Genomic DNA, 20334 nt, shown 5'->3' on the forward strand with positions numbered 1-20334 from the left:
CACATCGCCATGTCTATCTAACTCTCAAGGCTTCACTCCACACCGCCATGTCTATCTAACTATCAAGGGTTCACTCCACACCGCCATGTCTATCTAACTATCAAGGGTTCACTCCACACCGCCATGTCTATCGAACTATCAAGGCTTCACTTCACACCGCCATGTCTATCTAACTATCAAGGGTTCAGTCCACATCGCCATGTCTATATAACTCTCAAGGCTTCACTCCACACCGCCATGTCTATCTAACTCTCAAGGTTTCACTCCACACTGCCATGTCTATCTAACTATCAAGGGTTCAGTCCACATCGCCATGTCTATATAACTCTCAAGGGTTCACTCCACACCACCATGTCTATCTAACTATCAAGGGTTCAATCCACACCACCATGTCTATCTAACTCTCAAGGCTTCACTCCACACCGCCATGTCTATCTAACTCTCAAGGCTTCACTCCACACCGCCATGTCTATATAACTCTCAAGGGTTCACTCCACACCACCATGTCTATCTAACTTTCAAGGGTTCAGTCCACATCGCCATGTCTATCTAACTATGAAGGCTTCACTCCACACCGCCATGTCTATCTAACTCTCAAGGCTTCACTCCACACCGCCATGTCAATCTAACTTTCAAGGGTTCAGTCCACGCCGCCATGTCTATCTAACTCTCAAGGGTTCAGTCCACACTGCCATGTCTATCTAACTCTCAAGGGTTCAGTCCACACCACCATGTCTATCTAACTCTCAAGGGTTCAATCCACACCGCCATGTCTATCTAACTCTCAAGGGTTTAGTCCACATCGCCATGTCTATCTAACTCTCAAGGGTTCAATCCACACCACCATGTCTATATAACTCTCAAGGCTTCACTCCACACCGCCATGTCTATCTAACTATCAAGGGTTCACTCCACACCGCCATGTCTATCTAACTCTCAAGGGTTCAGTCCACATCGCCATGTCTATCTAACTCTCAAGGCTTCACTCCACACCGCCATGTCTATCTAACTATCAAGGGTTCACTCCACACCGCCATGTCTATATAACTCTCAAGGCTTCACTTCACACCGCCATGTCTATCGAACTATCAAGGGTTCAGTCCACATCGCCATGTCTATACAACTCTCAAGGGTTCACTCCACACTACCATGTCTATCTAACTATCAAGGGTTCAATCCACACCACCATGTCGATCTAACTCTCAAGGCTTCACTCCACACCGCCATGTCTATCTAACTCTCAAGGCTTCACTCCACACCGCCATGTCTATATAACTCTCAAGGGTTCACTCCACACCACCATGTCTATCTAACTTTCAAGGGTTCAGTCCACATCGCCATGTCTATCTAACTATGAAGGCTTCACTCCACACCGCCATGTCTATCTAACTCTCAAGGCTTCACTCCACACTGCCATGTCTATCTAACTTTCAAGGGTTCAGTCCACATCGCCATGTCTATCTAACTATGAAGGCTTCACTCCACACCGCCATGTCAATCTAACTTTCAAGGGTTCAGTCCACGCCGCCATGTCTATCTAACTCTCAAGGGTTCAGTCCACACCGCCATGTCTATCTAACTCTCAAGGGTTCAGTCCACACCACCATGTCTATCTAACTCTCAAGGGTTCAATCCACACCGCCATGTCTATCTAACTCTCAAGGGTTCAATCCACACCACCATGTCTATATAACTCTCAAGGCTTCACTCCACACCGCCATGTCTATCTAACTCTCAAGGGTTCAGTCCACACCGCCATGTCTATCTAACTCTCAAGGGTTCAGTCCACACCACCATGTCTATCTCACTCTCAAGGGTTCAGTCCACATCACCATGTCGATCTAACTCTCAAGGCTTCACTCCACACCGCCATGTCTATCTAACTATCAAGGGTTCACTCCACACCGCCATGTCTATCTAACTATCAAGGGTTCACTCCACACCGCCATGTCTATCTAACTATCAAGGGTTCACTCCACACCGCCATGTCTATCTAACTATCAAGGGTTCACTCCACACCGCCATGTCTATATAACTCTCAAGGCTTCACTCCACACCGCCATGTCTATCTAACTATCAAGGGTTCAGTCCACACCGCCATGTCTATCTAACTATCAAGGGTTCAGTCCACACCGCCATGTCTATCTAACTCTCAAGGCTTCACTCCACACCGCCATGTCTATCTTACTCTCAAGGCTTCACTCCACACCGCCATGTCTATCTAACTCTCAAGGGTTCAGTCCACATCACCATGTCTATCTAACTCTCAAGGCTTCACTCCACACCGCCATGTCTATCTAACTATCAAGGGTTCAATCCACACGGCCATGTCTATCTAACTCTCAAGGCTTCACTCCACACCGCCATGTCTATCTTACTATCAAGGGTTCAGTCCACACCGCCATGTCTATCTAACTCTCAAGGGTTCAGTCCACACCACCATGTCTATCTAACTCTCAAGGGTTCAATCCACACCACCATGTCTATATAACTCTCAAGGCTTCACTCCACACCGCCATGTCTATCTAACTATCAAGGGTTCAGTCCACACCGCCATGTCTATCTAACTATCAAGGGTTCAGTCCACACCGCCATGTCTATCTAACTCTCAAGGCTTCACTCCACACCGCCATGTCTATCTAACTCTCAAGGGTTCAGTCCACACCGCCATGTCTATCTAACTCTCAAGGGTTCAGTCCACATCACCATGTCTATCTAACTCTCAAGGCTTCACTCCACACCGCCATGTCTATCTAACTATCAAGGGTTCAATCCACACGGCCATGTCTATCTAACTCTCAAGGCTTCACTCCACACCGCCATGTCTATCTAACTATCAAGGGTTCAGTCCACACCGCCATGTCTATCTAACTCTAAAGGGTTCAATCCACACCGCCATGTCTATCTAACTCTCAAGGGTTCAGTCCACATCGCCATGTCTATCTAACTCTCAAGGCTTCACTCCACACCGCCATGTCTATCTAACTCTCAAGGGTTCAGTCCACACCGCCATGTCTATCTAACTCTCAAGGGTTCAGTCCACACCACCATGTCTATCTAACTCTCAAGGGTTCAATCCACACCACCATGTCTATATAACTCTCAAGGCTTCACTCCACACCGCCATGTCTATCTAACTATCAAGGGTTCACTCCACACCGCCATGTCTATATAACTCTCAAGGCTTCACTCCACACCGCCATGTCTATCTCACTCTCAAGGGTTCAATCCACATTGCCATGTCGATATAACTCTCAAGGCTTCACTCCACACCGCCATGTATATCTAACTATCAAGGGTTCAGTCCACACCGCCATGTCTATCTAACTCTCAAGGCTTCACTCCACACCGCCATGTCTATCTAACTCTCAAGGCTTCACTCCACACCGCCATGTCTATCTAACTCTCAAGGCTTCACTCCACACCGCCATGTCTATCTAACTCTCAAGGGTTCAGTCCACACCGCCATGTCTATATAACTCTCAAGGCTTCACTCCACACCGCCATGTCTATCTAACTATCAAGGGTTCACTCCACACCGCCATGTCTATATAACTCTCAAGGCTTCACTCCACACCGCCATGTCTATCTAACTCTCAAGGGTTCAATCCACATTGCCATGTCGATATAACTCTCAAGGCTTCACTCCACACCGCCATGTCTATCTTACTATCAAGGGTTCAGTCCACACCGCCATGTCTATCTAACTCTAAAGGGTTCAATCCACACCGCCATGTCTATCTAACTCTCAAGGGTTCAGTCCACATCGCCATGTCTATCTAACTCTCAAGGCTTCACTCCACACCGCCATGTCTATCTAACTCTCAAGGCTTCACTCCACACCGCCATGTCTATCTAACTCTCAAGGGTTCAGTCCACACCGCCATGTCTATCTAACTCTCAAGGCTTCACTCCACACCGCCATGTCTATCGAACTATCAAGGGTTCAGCCCACATCGCCATGTCTATACAACTCTCAAGGGTTCACTCCACACTACCATGTCTATCTAACTATCAAGGGTTCAATCCACACCACCATGTCTATCTAACTCTCAAGGCTTCACTCCACACCGCCATGTCTATCTAACTCTCAAGGCTTCACTCCACACCGCCATGTCTATCTAACTCTCAAGGCTTCACTCCACACCGCCATGTCTATATAACTCTCAAGGCTTCACTCCACACCGCCATGTCTATCTAACTCTCAAGGCTTCACTCCACACCGCCATGTCTATCTAACTCTCAAGGGTTCAGTCCACACCGCCATGTCTATCTAACTCTCAAGGCTTCACTCCACACCGCCATGTCTATCGAACTATCAAGGGTTCAGCCCACATCGCCATGTCTATACAACTCTCAAGGGTTCACTCCACACTACCATGTCTATCTAACTATCAAGGGTTCAATCCACACCACCATGTCTATCTAACTCTCAAGGCTTCACTCCACACCGCCATGTCTATCTAACTCTCAAGGCTTCACTCCACACCGCCATGTCTATCTAACTTTCAAGGGTTCAGTCCACATCGCCATGTCTATCTAACTATGAAGGCTTCACTCCACACCGCCATGTCAATCTAACTTTCAAGGGTTCAGTCCACGCCGCCATGTCTATCTAACTCTCAAGGGTTCAGTCCACACCGCCATGTCTATCTAACTCTCAAGGGTTCAGTCCACACCACCATGTCTATCTAACTCTCAAGGGTTCAATCCACACCGCCATGTCTATCTAACTCTCAAGGGTTCAATCCACACCACCATGTCTATATAACTCTCAAGGCTTCACTCCACACCGCCATGTCTATCTAACTCTCAAGGGTTCAGTCCACACCGCCATGTCTATCTAACTCTCAAGGGTTCAGTCCACACCACCATGTCTATCTAACTCTCAAGGGTTCAGTCCACATCACCATGTCTATCTAACTCTCAAGGCTTCACTCCACACCGCCATGTCTATCTAACTATCAAGGGTTCACTCCACACCGCCATGTCTATCTAACTATCAAGGGTTCACTCCACACCGCCATGTCTATCTAACTATCAAGGGTTCACTCCACACCGCCATGTCTATATAACTCTCAAGGCTTCACTCCACACCGCCATGTCTATCTAACTCTCAAGGGTTCAATCCACATTGCCATGTCGATATAACTCTCAAGGCTTCACTCCACACCGCCATGTCTATCTAACTATCAAGGGTTCAGTCCACACCGCCATGTCTATCTAACTCTCAAGGCTTCACTCCACACCGCCATGTCTATCTTACTATCAAGGGTTCAGTCCACACCGCCATGTCTATCTAACTCTAAAGGGTTCAATCCACACCGCCATGTCTATCTAACTCTCAAGGGTTCAGTCCACATCGCCATGTCTATCTAACTCTCAAGGCTTCACTCCACACCGCCATGTCTATCTAACTCTCAAGGGTTCAGTCCACACCGCCATGTCTATCTAACTCTCAAGGGTTCAGTCCACACCACCATGTCTATCTAACTCTCAAGGGTTCAGTCCACATCGCCATGTCTATCTAACTCTCAAGGGTTCAATCCACACCACCATGTCTATATAACTCTCAAGGCTTCACTCCACACCGCCATGTCTATCTAACTATCAAGGGTTCACTCCACACCGCCATGTCTATCTAACTCTCAAGGCTTCACTCCACACCGCCATGTCTATCTAACTCTAAAGGGTTCAATCCACACCGCCATGTCTATCTAACTCTCAAGGGTTCAGTCCACATCGCCATGTCTATATAATTCTCAAGGGTTCAGTCCACATCGCCATGTCTATATAATTCTCAAGGGTTCAGTCCACATCACCATGTCTATCTTACTCTCAAGGGTTCAGTCCACACCGCCATGTCTATCTAACTCTCAAGGCTTCATTCCACACCGCCATGTCTATATAACTCTCAAGGCTTCACTCCACACCGCCATGTCTATATAACTATCAAGGGTTCAGTCCACACCACCATGTCTATCTAACTCTCAAGGCTTCACTCCACACCGCCATGTCTATCGAACTCTCAAGGCTTCACTTCACACCGCCATGTCTATCGAACTATCAAGGGTTCAGTCCACATCGCCATGTCTATATAACTCTCAAGGCTTCACTCCACACCACCATGTCTATATAATTCTCAAGGCTTCACTCCACACCGCCATGTCTATCTAACTCTCAAGGGTTCAGTCCACACCGCCATGTCTATCTAACTCTCAAGGGTTCAGTTCACACCGCCATGTCTATCTAACTATCAAGGGTTCAGTCCACATCGCCATGTCTATATAACTCTCAAGGCTTCACTCCACATCGCCATGTCTATCTAACTATCAAGGCTTCACTCCACACCACCATGTCTATATAACTCTCAAGGCTTCACTCCACACCGCCATGTCTATCTAACTATCAAGGGTTCAGTTCACACCGCCATGTCTATCTAACTATCAAGGGTTCAGTCCACATCGCCATGTCTATATAACTCTCAAGGCTTCACTCCACACCGCCATGTCTATCTAACTATCAAGGGTTCAGTTCACACCGCCATGTCTATCTCACTCTCAAGGGTTCAGTCCACATCGCCATGTCTATATAACTCTCAAGGCTTCACTCCACACCGCCATGTCTATCTAACTATCAAGGGTTCAGTCCACACCGCCATGTCTATCTTACTATCAAGGGTTCAGTCCACACCGCCATGTCTATCTAACTATCAAGGGTTCAGTTCACACCACCATGTCTATCTAACTCTCAAGGCTTCACTCCACACCACCATGTCTATCTAACTCTCAAGGGTTCAGTCCACATCACCATGTCGATATAACTATCAAGGCTTCACTGCACACCGCCATGTCTATCTAACTATCAAGGCTTCACTCCACACCGCCATGTCTATCTAACTCTCAAGGCTTCACTCCACACCGCCATGTCTATATAATTCTCAAGGCTTCACTCCACACCACCATGTCTATATAACTCTCAAGGCTTCACTCCACACCGCCATGTCTATCTAACTATCAAGGGTTCAGTCCACATCGCCATGTCTATCTAACTCTCAAGGGTTCAGTCCACATCGCCATGTCTATCTAACTCTCAAGGGTTCAGTCCACACCGCCATGTCTATCTAACTCTCAAGGGTTCAGTCCACACCGCCATGTCTATCTAACTATCAAGGGTTCAGTCCACATCGCCATGTCTATCTAACTCTCAAGGGTTCAGTCCACATCGCCATGTCTATCTAACTCTCAAGGGTTCAGTCCACACCGCCATGTCTATCTAACTCTCAAGGGTTCAGTCCACACCGCCATGTCTAGCTCTCAAGGCTCCCATGAAAGTGACTTTGTAAAAATGCCAACTACCTTCGCAGGAACGAATATACAAGATGTGACTTGTCAGACATTTAGCTGCATGACTGAGTGGGGTGGAATCAACGAGAGACATTTCCAAATTCCAATGGTGACAAATACATTCCCATGAAGTCGGCATCGTGACACATCTGCCTCCGCTCCACACGAATCCTTCCCAGTCCCCGTTTAGCCTCACCAAACCCTAACTGGCTCTCCTTAGACCCAAATAACGAGTCCACATGCTCCACTTTGGCTCCGCTGTAACCCTGTTCAAATGAAAAAAAAAAAAGAGGAAATCCCATCAGAAAGCTCCATCGTATTTTGCATCGTGCTCGAACATCTCGCACGAGACGAGCCACGCAATGATTTTCGGCCGAGGCTACTGGCACCTGTACAAAATTTTGCATCATCACAGTTTTACACGGGCTCATCAATTTTTCCCAATTCCCTTTTATTTCCGAAACGTTTACAAACAACTTCATAAGTATTTGAGGGGGAAAGTATATCAAAAATCCAAGATGGTGGTAATCAAGTGTGGGTTTAGTTTCCCTCTAGTAAAATGATAAGTGCAGCATTTAGATGATCCACACCACTTTCAAAGGATACGACAATGCATGTCCAATTAAAGAGGAGCATGAAGAGGTAGTCGGCTGGTCGTCCATCAAACAAGCCTGGAAAAGAATTTCCAAAAGGAACACACTTCAATTGTTAATAAACAAAATTGTGCGCGGCGTTTTATCGTCGGCAAGAAGGAATGTTGTGCATTGGCCAAATATCAGCTCAGAAGATATAAACTTGTCTCATTTATTATTCACCGATTCCATGTCTGTCTGTCTGTCTCTGTCTGTACCGTACTCTATCACAGTATCGGTGCCGCTGAAGCATTTTATTGAGCAAGGGTTATACTAGGTAGTTTGCCATTGCCATCCCAGCAGTAGTTAGGTCAGAAATTTGTAATTTGTTGAGGGTGCTAGAGATAGCATGTCCACTCTTGGCGAAGGACACCATGGGGATCTTTAACATCCCCACCAATCAATTCCAGTGGACGTGACTTCTGTTTAACGTCCATCTGAGGGACGGCACATGCATTGATGAATCACCTCTGCCTGATGAAACACCTGGATGGGGGTTTGGAGCTGGGTCAAGATTCAAACCCAGACGAGACAGCTTCGAGGCAAGTGTGAGTGTACCTCCAGGTCATCCTGTCAGCCCAGATTTGAAGACGAAGCCTCCACAATACTTCCACACTAATAAATCAGCGTGTGTGTGTGTGTGTGTGTGTGTGTGTGTGTGTGTGTGTGTGTGTGTGTGTGTGTGTGTGTGTGTGTGTGTGTGTGTGTGTGTGTGTGTGTCCTCCATAACCATGAAACCTAGCAGCCTGAAACTTTAGATGAACACTAATGGAACTCCAACAAACTGCACGAGTGAATATGTGGCGTTTGAGTTAATTGAAGCACTCCTTTTGAAGATAATTAACAGCCTTATTTAATTATCCATTATCAAGGCTCAGACTTGGTTAGCCCTGTCAGCTTGCAGGGGTCTTAATTTGCCATTTTGTTTGGCCCATTCAAATATGCCTCGATTTGGAAACAGGATCGACTCTCACGGACGAATTAAAGTATATAATCAAAAAATTATATCCAATTTGAGAGTTGGATCTCGTGGACAAAATGTGTATAAATCCGGAGTGAAAATCACTCTTGGATGAACAGCCAGATACGTGTTTGAGACGCATCTTTTGATTTGTTCCTCATATCTTTGCGACTTTTTCCCTTTCCAAGGAATATTGGTGTGGATATGAGGAACAAATCAAAAGATGCGTCTCAAACACGTATCTGGCTGTTCTCAAACAAACAAACAAAGAAGAATAAATCAATATTTTCTCGAATTTACAGGACCTTCAGAAAGTGTTCACACTTTTTTTTACAGCTTCGAGTCTTCTTGGGAATATCTGCGTCAGCTTTGTACATGTGGATTGGGGGAAATTCTCCCATTTTCCCTTGCAGATTTGCTCAAGCTCTGTCAAGTTGGATTGGGAGCGTCGGTGAACAGCAACCTTCAAGTCTTTCCAGATTCTCAATGGGATTCAAGTCTGGGCTTTGGCTGGGCCACTCAAGGACTTTCACTGTATGCTTGGGATCATGGTCCTGTTGAAACGTAAATCTTCTCGTCTAAGGTCTTTTGCATTCTGAAGCAGGTTCTCCTCAAGGATTTGCCTGAATTTGGCTCCATCTGTCTCAGCAAGCCATGTATGCTGATGACTCCTCACTTTACTGCACATCTGCTGACTCACTCAACACTACTCATAATGAGGTTGGAGTTTCACTGAACAATCATTTCGAGAATCTGTTGAAGAGGGGGCATGACTGGCTGGTAACCTTCAACGCAAAGAAAACTAAACTGGTGTCCATGTCTCGCTCTAGAAACAGGTCTTTCCCTTCTGTGCACATGGGGTCTTCAACCTTAACAGAATCATCTGAGCTTCGGCTTCTTGGTCAGGACATCTACTCTAACCTTCGGTGGGATAAATGCATTTCTGGTATTTTTAAGAGTGCTTCCAAGTGAGTTGGCAGTCCTTATCGAGCGCAGAGGTATTTACCTCCTGATGCTGTTTTGTGCCTGTACAAGACAACTATACGTCCCCTCATAGAGTACTGTTGCCACAATTGGGCTGGAGCACCAACCTGCCACTTATATTTACTTGATAGGCTCCAGAAACACAGAAATCAACCTCATTGGTGCAGAAATGGGTTCAACTCTTCAACCACTCTCTCACTGTGGGTCACTTGCCACTCTCCATTTGTTTTGCAGACATTTCCATGGCAAATGTTCTGCTCGACTTTCAAACTTGGCTCCTCCTGTGTGAGTGTTTGGATGCAAGACTCGGTTTGCCATCTCTGCACAGCCTTGCACTATAGCTGACCCAAAGTGCAGAACGAAAGGCTATGCAGATACGTTTTATCCCTTGTGCTGTCTCGTTTTGGAATTCACGATCTGTAACGTGCTTCCCGTTATCCTACGATGTACCTAACTTTAAGAGGAATTTCAATTCCTACTTCTTACATCTTTGAGGTTGCATTATGCCTGGTGTTGGCTTAATGGTTAGGGTGGTGGGCTTGGGATCCTTGGGTCCCGAGATCAAATCCTGCTTTGTCATTGAATTAATACCAGGTGGGGTTGACTCAGCCTGTCATCCTTCCGAGGTCGGCAAAGTGAGTAACAGCTTGCTGGGATGATTGAGCCATTCGAGTATCATGCGTCGAAATGGCAATCCGTCCAGGATTGTGTCCAATAGCCCAGGAGAATTTTGTTTGCTTTATCCTGATTTTTCGCTAACCTTCCCATGACCTTTCCAAGAGTAGCTTTATGCCTTGTTTGGGGCGAATTCCATGAAAAAAAAACAAAAAAACAATCCTTCAAGTCTCCCCTTATTGCAACACCATTATTTAAGAAAGGATCCAGAGAAGAATTGGGAAACTATAGACCTGTGAGTTTGACTTCAGTTGTGGGGAAGGTGTTGGAGACATTAATTAAGGACCAGATGATGAACCATTTAAACAAATACAAACTAAAGGTAGTCAGCATGGGTTTACCAGAGGTAGTTCCTGTTTAACAAATCTTTTAGAGTTCTATGAAGCAGTGTCTGATTGGGTAGTTGATGGAAAGGCAGTGGACAGAGTACATCTCGACTTTAAGAAGGCATTTGATAAGGGACCACATCGGAGGTTGTTAGCCAAAGTGAGGGCTTGTGGAGTGGCTGGTCAGGTAGCTAATTGGATTGCAAACTGGCTTTGTGATAGGAAGCAAAGAGTGTGCGTGAGTGGGAGGATGTCTTGCTGGGAGGATGCAAGTCACGCGGTACCTCAGGGATCAGTACTTGGACCATTACTATTCATTATTTACATCAATGATTTGGATAATGGGGTAAAGAGTAAGCTTTCTAAATTTGCAGATGACACAAAGCTTGGAGGTGAGGTGGATAGTAGAGAGGTGGTGATCAGATACAGGAAAGTATTGATACTTGCATAAATTGGCTAAAAGATTGGCAGATGTAATTTAACCTGAGCAAGTGTAAGGTGTTGGGGATGGAAAACAACAATGAAAATAGATATTACAGGATGCAAGGGGTAATTTTGGAGCGTGTCACAGAGGAGAAGGATCTAGGTAATAGATATGGGAGTTAAGCAAGCAGCACAATGCCAGGCAGTGATAGTTAAAGCAAATAGGGTTTTAGGCTGTATTCGGAGGGGGGTCAATTATAAATCAAAAGAGGTGGTGTTAACATTTTACAGGAATTTAGTGAGGGCCACATCTATAATATCGCGTGCAGTTCTGGTCATCACAGTTCCGGAAGGACATAGACACCAGCTTGAGGGTTCAGCACAGGGATATGAGATTGATCCCAAGCCTAGCTCGACTCAGCAATGAGGAGTGATTGAAGGAGACAGGGCTTTATTCACTTGAAAGGAGGCGGTTACGTGGAGATATGATGGAGATGTTTAAGATAATGAAAGGTCGAGATAAAATAAGTGAAGATGAATCATTCAACAGAATAGACCGTGATAGGACCAGGAGCCTGCCATATCCTGAGAGTAAAGAAGAGGAGAGTTAAAATGGTAGTAAGGCAGGGGATCTTTAACTCAGAGAGTAGTTAATGCATGGAATGGTCTCCCTGGAAAGGTAGTGGCAACACAAAAAGTAGATAAGTTTAAATTAGAATTAGATAGGTACCTGGAAGTTAGGGAGGTAGAGGGGTACGGGGATGTTGGCAGGACTTTTAGATAGTCTGAGCATTGATGGGTGATTGTGTACATGTGAACGGAGTGCTGTTGGTGGGGGTCTTGTCAAGGGGGGTTGTGTGGTTGATGTATCTTTTTAACCAAGCCCATTCCCCCTCCCCAGAGTGGAAGAATAAAAAATACAAAACAATTTTAAATAATAATAATAATTTAAAAAACAATTAATTAATTAACATTTGTTTATGCATTTTCTTCCTTGGATCTTGTGTAGATAAATTAGTATGGTGTTCGTGCAGGCATGAATGAATTGCTTCCACCTGTGTTAGATTTCCTTGTATGCTCGAGTTCTTGGTATTTGGTCATTTTCTTCATTTCTGCATCGTTAGTCCAAGATCACTGCTATTAACACCTCAATTAGCAATGCCTTCTCTTTTTTTTATTGTACCCAAGTGTGATATCTGGTCGCAATGCTTTGTTTTCAATGTTCACGCTCGATGGGATCATGAGATCGTATGTGAGCGGTACTTCAATGTTTTCAATGATTTCTTTTGTTTCATTTTCCCACAAATTTTCTGGAATGGGAATATCAATTTTTTTGTGGATGTGCCAGCGGATTACTTAACACTGTTGTGTCGGTGTGTGTACAGCTGTTCTGACACGGTTTTTTTTTAATTCTATTTTTTGTCGCGTTCGGTCCTTAAGCGACACATATCATTCTCTTTGCTCACCGCACCTCCACCCCTCATCTGTATTTTTTTCCTCCCCCACACCCTTTCTCTCACTCTGTCCCCTCCAAATAAAATGCAGCACTCTCCTCCCACACCGCTGTTGCTCTGTCTCACGATCTGTCTCTGTCTCTCTCATTCTCCCCGTCAGCGAAGCGACGGCTTGTATTTGATAGTTATCTATCTATAATTCCAGCTGTGTGTGCATGTGTGACCGCTGTTTCTCGACAACCGCCGGTCCGATCTAATTGAAACTTGCCAGGTATATTGCTGGGGACCTGAGGATGTGCCTTTTCAAGGTTTGATATTAATCGGACAACTGCTTCCCAAGTTGTGGCCATTTATTTACCAAACCAATGACAAGACACGTTGTTGTGTGGGCGTGGCCGATGGTGAAGGGAAGCTCAGCTGCGGTCCCCATTACGGGTTACAACGTACGGACTTCCGGAGAGTGATGACTTCGTGTATTCTAATAATTTCTCGATTTCTTATGCGTATTTATAGATAAACACAATGCCGCAAGTTATGATCGTTTTCATATGAGACGGTGCATAAATTTCGGTAACAGAGTGCTGGTATGCTCCGAACCAGGAAGTAATTTTTTTTCTCTCTTCTCTTCTCTTTTTGTTTTTCCTTGCAACGACATTGCGAAAAGGCAAAATATATTGTACATCGATGATAAAACCACCACAAATCACCATTACATCAACAACGTGTACATCGATGATAAAACCACCACAATCACCATTACATCAGCGTGTTCATCGATGATAAAACTACCACAATCACCATCACATCAACAACATGCACATCGATGATAAAACTACCACAATCACATCAACGTGTACATCGATGATAAAACCACCACAATCACAATTACATCAACGTGTGCATCGATGATAAAACCACCACAATCACCATCACATCAACACCATGTACATCGATGATAAAACTACCACAATCACCATGACATCAACAACGTGTACATCCATGATAAAACCACCACAATCACCATTACATCAACAAAATGTACATTGATGATAAAATGACCACAATCACCATCACAACGCGTAGATCCATGATACAACCACCACAATCACCATCACATCAACGCGTAGATCAATGATAAAACCACCACAATCACCATCCCATCAACAACGTGTACATATATGATAAAACCACCACAATCACCATCACATCAACGTGTACATGAATGATAAAACCACCATAATCACCATCACATCAACATGTACATCAATGATAAAACAACCAAGTGTACATCGATGATAAAACCACCACAATCACCATCACATCAACAACGTGTACATCGATGATAAAACCACCACAATCACAATCACATCAACGCGTAGATCAATGATAAAACCACCACAATCACCATCCCATCAACAACGTGTACATCTATGATAAAACCACCATAATCACCATCACATCAACGTGTACATCTATGATAAAACCACCACAATCACCATCACATCAACGTGTACATCAATGATAAAACCACCATAATCACCATCACATCAACATGTACATCAATGATAAAACAACCAAGTGTACATCGATGATAAAACCACCACAATCACCGTCACATCAACAACGTGTACATCGATGATAAAACCACCACAATCACTGACATCAGCGTGTTCATCGATGATAAAACTACCACAATCACCATGACATCAACAACGTGTACATCCATGATAAAACCACAATCACCATCACATCAACAAAATGTACATTGATGATAAAATGACCACAATCACCATCACAACGTGTAGATCCATGATACAACCACCACAATCACCATCACATCAACGCGTAGATCAATGATAAAACCACCACAATCACCATCCCATCAACAACGTGTACATCTATGATAAAACCACCACAATCACCATCACAACATGTACATCCATGATACAACCACCACAATCACCATCTCATCAACAACGTGTAAATCTATGATAAAACCACCACAATCACCATCACATCAACATGTGCATCAATGATAAAACCACCACAATCACCATCACATCAATAATAAAACCACCATAATCACCATCACATCAACGTGTACATCAATGATAAAACCACCACAATCACCATTACAACAACCAAGTGTACATCGATGATAAAACTACCACAATCACCATCACATCAACAACATGTACATCGATGATTAAACTACCACAATCACATCAACGTGTACATCGATGATAAAACCACCACAATCACAATTACATCAACGTGTGCATCGATGATAAAACCACCACAATCACCATCACATCAACACCATGTACATCGATGATAAAACTACCACAATCACCATGACATCAACAACGTGTACATCCATGATAAAACCACCACAATCACCATTACATCAACAAAATGTACATTGATGATAAAATGACCACAATCACCATCACAACGCGTAGATCCATGATACAACCACCACAATCACCATCACATCAACGCCAGATCAATGATAAAACCACCACAATCACCATCCCATCAACAACGTGTACATATATGATAAAACCACCACAATCACCATCACATCAACGTGTACATGAATGATAAAACCACCATAATCACCATCACATCAACATGTACATCAATGATAAAACAACCAAGTGTACATCGATGATAAAACCACCACAATCACCATCACATCAACAACGTGTACATCGATGATAAAACCACCACAATCACAATCACATCAACGCCAGATCAATGATAAAACCACCACAATCACCATCCCATCAACAACGTGTACATCTATGATAAAACCACCATAATCACCATCACATCAACGTGTACATCTATGATAAAACCACCACAATCACCATCACATCAACGTGTACATCAATGATAAAACCACCATAATCACCATCACATCAACATGTACATCAATGATAAAACAACCAAGTGTACATCGATGATAAAACCACCACAATCACCGTCACATCAACAACGTGTACATCGATGATAAAACCACCACAATCACTGACATCAGCGTGTTCATCGATGATAAAACTACCACAATCACCATGACATCAACAACGTGTACATCCATGATAAAACCACAATCACCATTACATCAACAAAATGTACATTGATGATAAAATGACCACAATCACCATCACAACGTGTAGATCCATGATACAACCACCACAATCACCATCACATCAACGCGTAGATCAATGATAAAACCACCACAATCACCATCCCATCAACGTGTACATCTATGATAAAACCACCACAATCACCATCACAACATGTACATCCATGATACAACCACCACAATCACCATCTCATCAACAACGTGTAAATCTATGATAAAACCACCACAATCACCATCACATCAACATGTGCATCAATGATAAAACCACCACAATCACCATCACATCAATAATAAAACCACCATAATCACCATCACATCAACGTGTACATCAATGATAAAACCACCACAATCACCATTACAACAACCAAGTGTACATCGATGATAAAACTACCACAATCACCATCACATCAACAACGTGTACATCTATGATAAAACCACTACAATCACATCAACGATAAAACCACCACAATCACCATTTCAACAACTAAGTGTACATCGATGATAAACCACCACAATCACAATTCCACCCATAACATAAGATGTGTTCGGATAAGTTGTAAATGAATCACAAACTTATTCCAATGCAGTTTTATTGAAAATAAACCAGACTTTGCAAACAACTGGAAAAAGGAATAGAAGGTACCAACCTGTTTCCAACCGCGTGGAGTAAGAGTAGAGGAAATAAAGATGGATAAGATAATGGAACCCAGTCGCTGGGACAATGGGATAATAAAGGGTCGCGGTAATTGGTCGCCATATCTGCACAGAAACAATGACAAGGTGATAATGAAGAGAAGATAAAGAAAGAGAATAAGTCGATGGAAGAGGGAGGAGGTGACACAGAATCATTGGTCTGGGAAACTAAAGAGGAAATACGGAATCGTTGGTGTGGGAATGAGGCGATGCGGAATCGTCGGTGTGGGAATGAGGCGATGCGGAATCGTCGGTGTGGGAATGAGGCGATGCGGAATCGTCGGTGTGGGAATGAGGCGATGCGGAATCGTCGGTGTGGGAATGAGGCGATGCGGAATCGTCGGTGTGGGAATGAGGCGATGCGGAATCGTCGGTGTGGGAATGAGGGGATGCGGAATCGTCGGTGTGGGAATGAGGTGATGCGGAATCGTCGGTGTGGGAATGAGGCGATGCGGAATCGTCGGTGTGGGAATGAGGGGATGCGGAATCGTCGGTGTGGGAATGAGGTGATGCGGAATCGTCGGTGTGGGAATGAGGCGATGCGGAATCGTCGGTGTGGGAATGAGGGGATGCGGAATCGTCGGTGTGGGAATGAGGCGATGCGGAATCGTCGGTGTGGGAATGAGGCGATGCGGAATCGTCGGTGTGGGAATGAGGCGATGCGGAATCGTCGGTGTGGGAATGAGGCGATGCGGAATCGTCGGTGTGGGAATGAGGGGATGCGGAATCGTCGGTGTGGGAATGAGGGGATGCGGAATCGTCGGTGTGGGAATGAGGCGATGCGGAATCGTCGGTGTGGGAATGAGGGGATGCGGAATCGTCGGTGTGGGAATGAGGCGATGCGGAATCGTCGGTGTGGGAATGAGGCGATGCGGAATCGTCGGTGTGGGAATGAGGAGATGCGGAATCGTCGGTGTGGGAATGAGGCGATGCGGAATCGTCGGTGTGGGAATGAGGCGATGCGGAATCGTCGGTGTGGGAATGAGGCGATGCGGAATCGTCGGTGTGGGAATGAGGCGATGCGGAATCGTCGGTGTGGGAATGAGGCGATGCGGAATCGTCGGTGTGGGAATGAGGCGATGCGGAATCGTCGGTGTGGGAATGAGGCGATGCGGAATCGTCGGTGTGGGAATGAGGCGATGCGGAATCGTCGGTGTGGGAATGAGGCGATGCGGAATCGTCGGTGTGGGAATGAGGCGATGCGGAATCGTCGGTGTGGGAATGAGGCGATGCGGAATCGTCGGTGTGGGAATGAGGCGATGCGGAATCGTCGGTGTGGGAATGAGGAGATACGGGATGAGGCGATACGGAATCGTCGGTGTGGGAATGGGGCGATACGGAAGAGGAGGTGTGGGAATGAGGCGATGCGGAATCGTCGGTGTGGGAATGAGGCGATGCGGAATCGTCGGTGTGGGAATGAGGAGATACGGAATGAGGCGATACGGAATCGTCGGTGTGGGAATGGGGCGATACGGAAGAGGAGGTGTGGGAAAGAGGCGATACGGAGGAGGAGGTGTGGGAAAGAGGCGATACGGAGGAGGAGGTGTGGGAAAGAGGCGATACGGAGGAGGTTTGGGAAAGAGGCGATACGGAGGAGGTTTGGGAAAGAGGAGACACGGAAGAGGAGGTGTGGGAAAGAGGCGACACGGAAGAGCAGGTGTGGGAAAGAGGCGACACGGAAGAGGAGGTGTGGGAAAGAGGCGACACGGAAGAGGAGGTGTGGGAAAGAGGCGACACGGAAGAGGAGGTGTGGGAAAGAGGCGACACGGAAGAGGAGGTGTGGGAAAGAGGCGACACGGAAGAGGAGGTGTGGGAAAGAGGCGACACGGAAGAGGAGGTGTGGGAAAGAGGCGACACGGAAGAGGAGGTGTGGGAAAGAGGCGACACGGAAGAGGAGGTGTGGGAAAGAGGCGACACGGAAGAGGAGGTGTGGGAAAGAGGCGACACGGAAGAGGAGGTGTGGGAAAGAGGCGACACGGAAGAGGAGGTGTGGGAAAGAGGCGACACGGAAGAGGAGGTGTGGGAAAGAGGCGACACGGAAGAGGAGGTGTGGGAAAGAGGCGACACGGAAGAGGAGGTGTGGGAAAGAGGCGACACGGAAGAGGAGGTGTGGGAAAGAGGCGACACGGAAGAGGAGGTGTGGGAAAGAGGCGACACGGAAGAGGAGGTGTGGGAAAGAGGCGACACGGAAGAGGAGGTGTGGGAAAGAGGCGACACGGAAGAGGAGGTGTGGGAAAGAGGCGACACGGAAGAGGAGGTGTGGGAAAGAGGCGACACGGAAGAGGAGGTGTGGGAAAGAGGCGACACGGAAGAGGAGGTGTGGGAAAGAGGCGACACGGAAGAGGAGGTGTGGGAAAGAGGCGACACGGAAGAGGAGGTGTGGGAAAGAGGCGACACGGAAGAGGAGGTGTGGGAAAGAGGCGACACGGAAGAGGAGGTGTGGGAAAGAGGCGACACGGAAGAGGAGGTGTGGGAAAGAGGCGACACGGAAGAGGAGGTGTGGGAAAGAGGCGACACGGAAGAGGAGGTGTGGGAAAGAGGCGACACGGAAGAGGAGGTGTGGGAAAGAGGCGACACGGAAGAGGAGGTGTGGGAAAGAGGCGACACGGAAGAGGAGGTGTGGGAAAGAGGCGACACGGAAGAGGAGGTGTGGGAATGAGGCGACACGGAAGAGGAGGTGTGGGAAAGAGGCGACACGGAAGAGGAGGTGTGGGAAAGAGGCGACGCGGAAGAGGAGGTGTGGGAAAGAGGCGACACGGAAGAGGAGGTCTGGGAAAGAGGCGACACGGAAGAGGAGGTGTGGGAAAGAGGCGACACGGAAGAGGAGGTGGGAAAGAGGCGACACGGAAGAGGGTGTGGGAAAGAGGCGACACGGAAGAGGTGTGGGAAAGAGGCGACACGGAAGAGGAGGTGTGGGAAAGAGGCGACACGGAAGAGGAGGTGTGGGAAAGAGGCGACACGGAAGAGGAGGTGTGGGAAAGAGGCGACACGGAAGAGGAGGTGTGGGAAAGAGGCGACACGGAAGAGGAGGTGTGGGAAAGAGGCGACACGGAAGAGGAGGTGTGGGAAAGAGGAGACACGGAAGAGGAGGTGTGGGAAAGAGGAGACACGGAAGAGGAGGTGTGGGAAAGAGGAGACACGGAAGAGGAGGTGTGGGAAAGAGGAGACACGGAAGAGGAGGTGTGGGAAAGAGGAGACACGGAAGAGGAGGTGTGGGAAAGAGGCGACACGGAAGAGGAGGTGTGGGAAAGAGGCGACACGGAAGAGGAGGTGTGGGAAAGAGGCGACACGGAAGAGGAGGTGTGGGAAAGAGGCGACACGGAAGAGGAGGTGTGGGAAAGAGGCGACACGGAAGAGGAGGTGTGGGAAAGAGGCGACACGGAAGAGGAGGTGTGGGAAAGAGGCGACACGGAAGAGGAGGTGTGGGAAAGAGGCGACACGGAAGAGGAGGTGTGGGAAAGAGGCGACACGGAAGAGGAGGTGTGGGAAAGAGGCGACACGGAAGAGGAGGTGTGGGAAAGAGGCGACACGGAAGAGGAGGTGTGGGAAAGAGGAGACACGGAAGAGGAGGTGTGGGAATGAGGAGACACGGAAGAGGAGGTGTGGGAATGAGGCGACACGGAAGAGGAGGTGTGGGAATGAGGCGACACGGAAGAGGAGGTGTGGGAATGAGGCGACACGGAAGAGGA

At 46.6% G+C, this 20334-nt stretch overlaps 1 protein-coding gene across 1 annotated transcript in view; it reads right to left on the reverse strand.

The window, feature by feature from the left end:
• Positions 1 to 20334, reverse strand: part of DERL1 (derlin 1) — a 58176-nt gene that overhangs the window by 37032 nt on the left and 810 nt on the right. Inside the window, exons 2-3 of the mRNA XM_085847648.1 lie at positions 16600 to 16711; positions 7953 to 8017 (exon numbers count right to left, since the gene is read on the reverse strand). Coding sequence (XP_085703774.1) covers positions 7953 to 8017; positions 16600 to 16711 — 177 coding nt within the window. The remainder of the gene's footprint in view (positions 1 to 7952; positions 8018 to 16599; positions 16712 to 20334) is intronic.

The sequence above is a fragment of the Eptatretus burgeri genome, chromosome 11 (assembly GCF_056783735.1).
Source record: "Eptatretus burgeri isolate ZD-2024b chromosome 11, Ebu_testis_v1, whole genome shotgun sequence".
Taxonomy (NCBI): domain Eukaryota; kingdom Metazoa; phylum Chordata; class Myxini; order Myxiniformes; family Myxinidae; genus Eptatretus; species Eptatretus burgeri.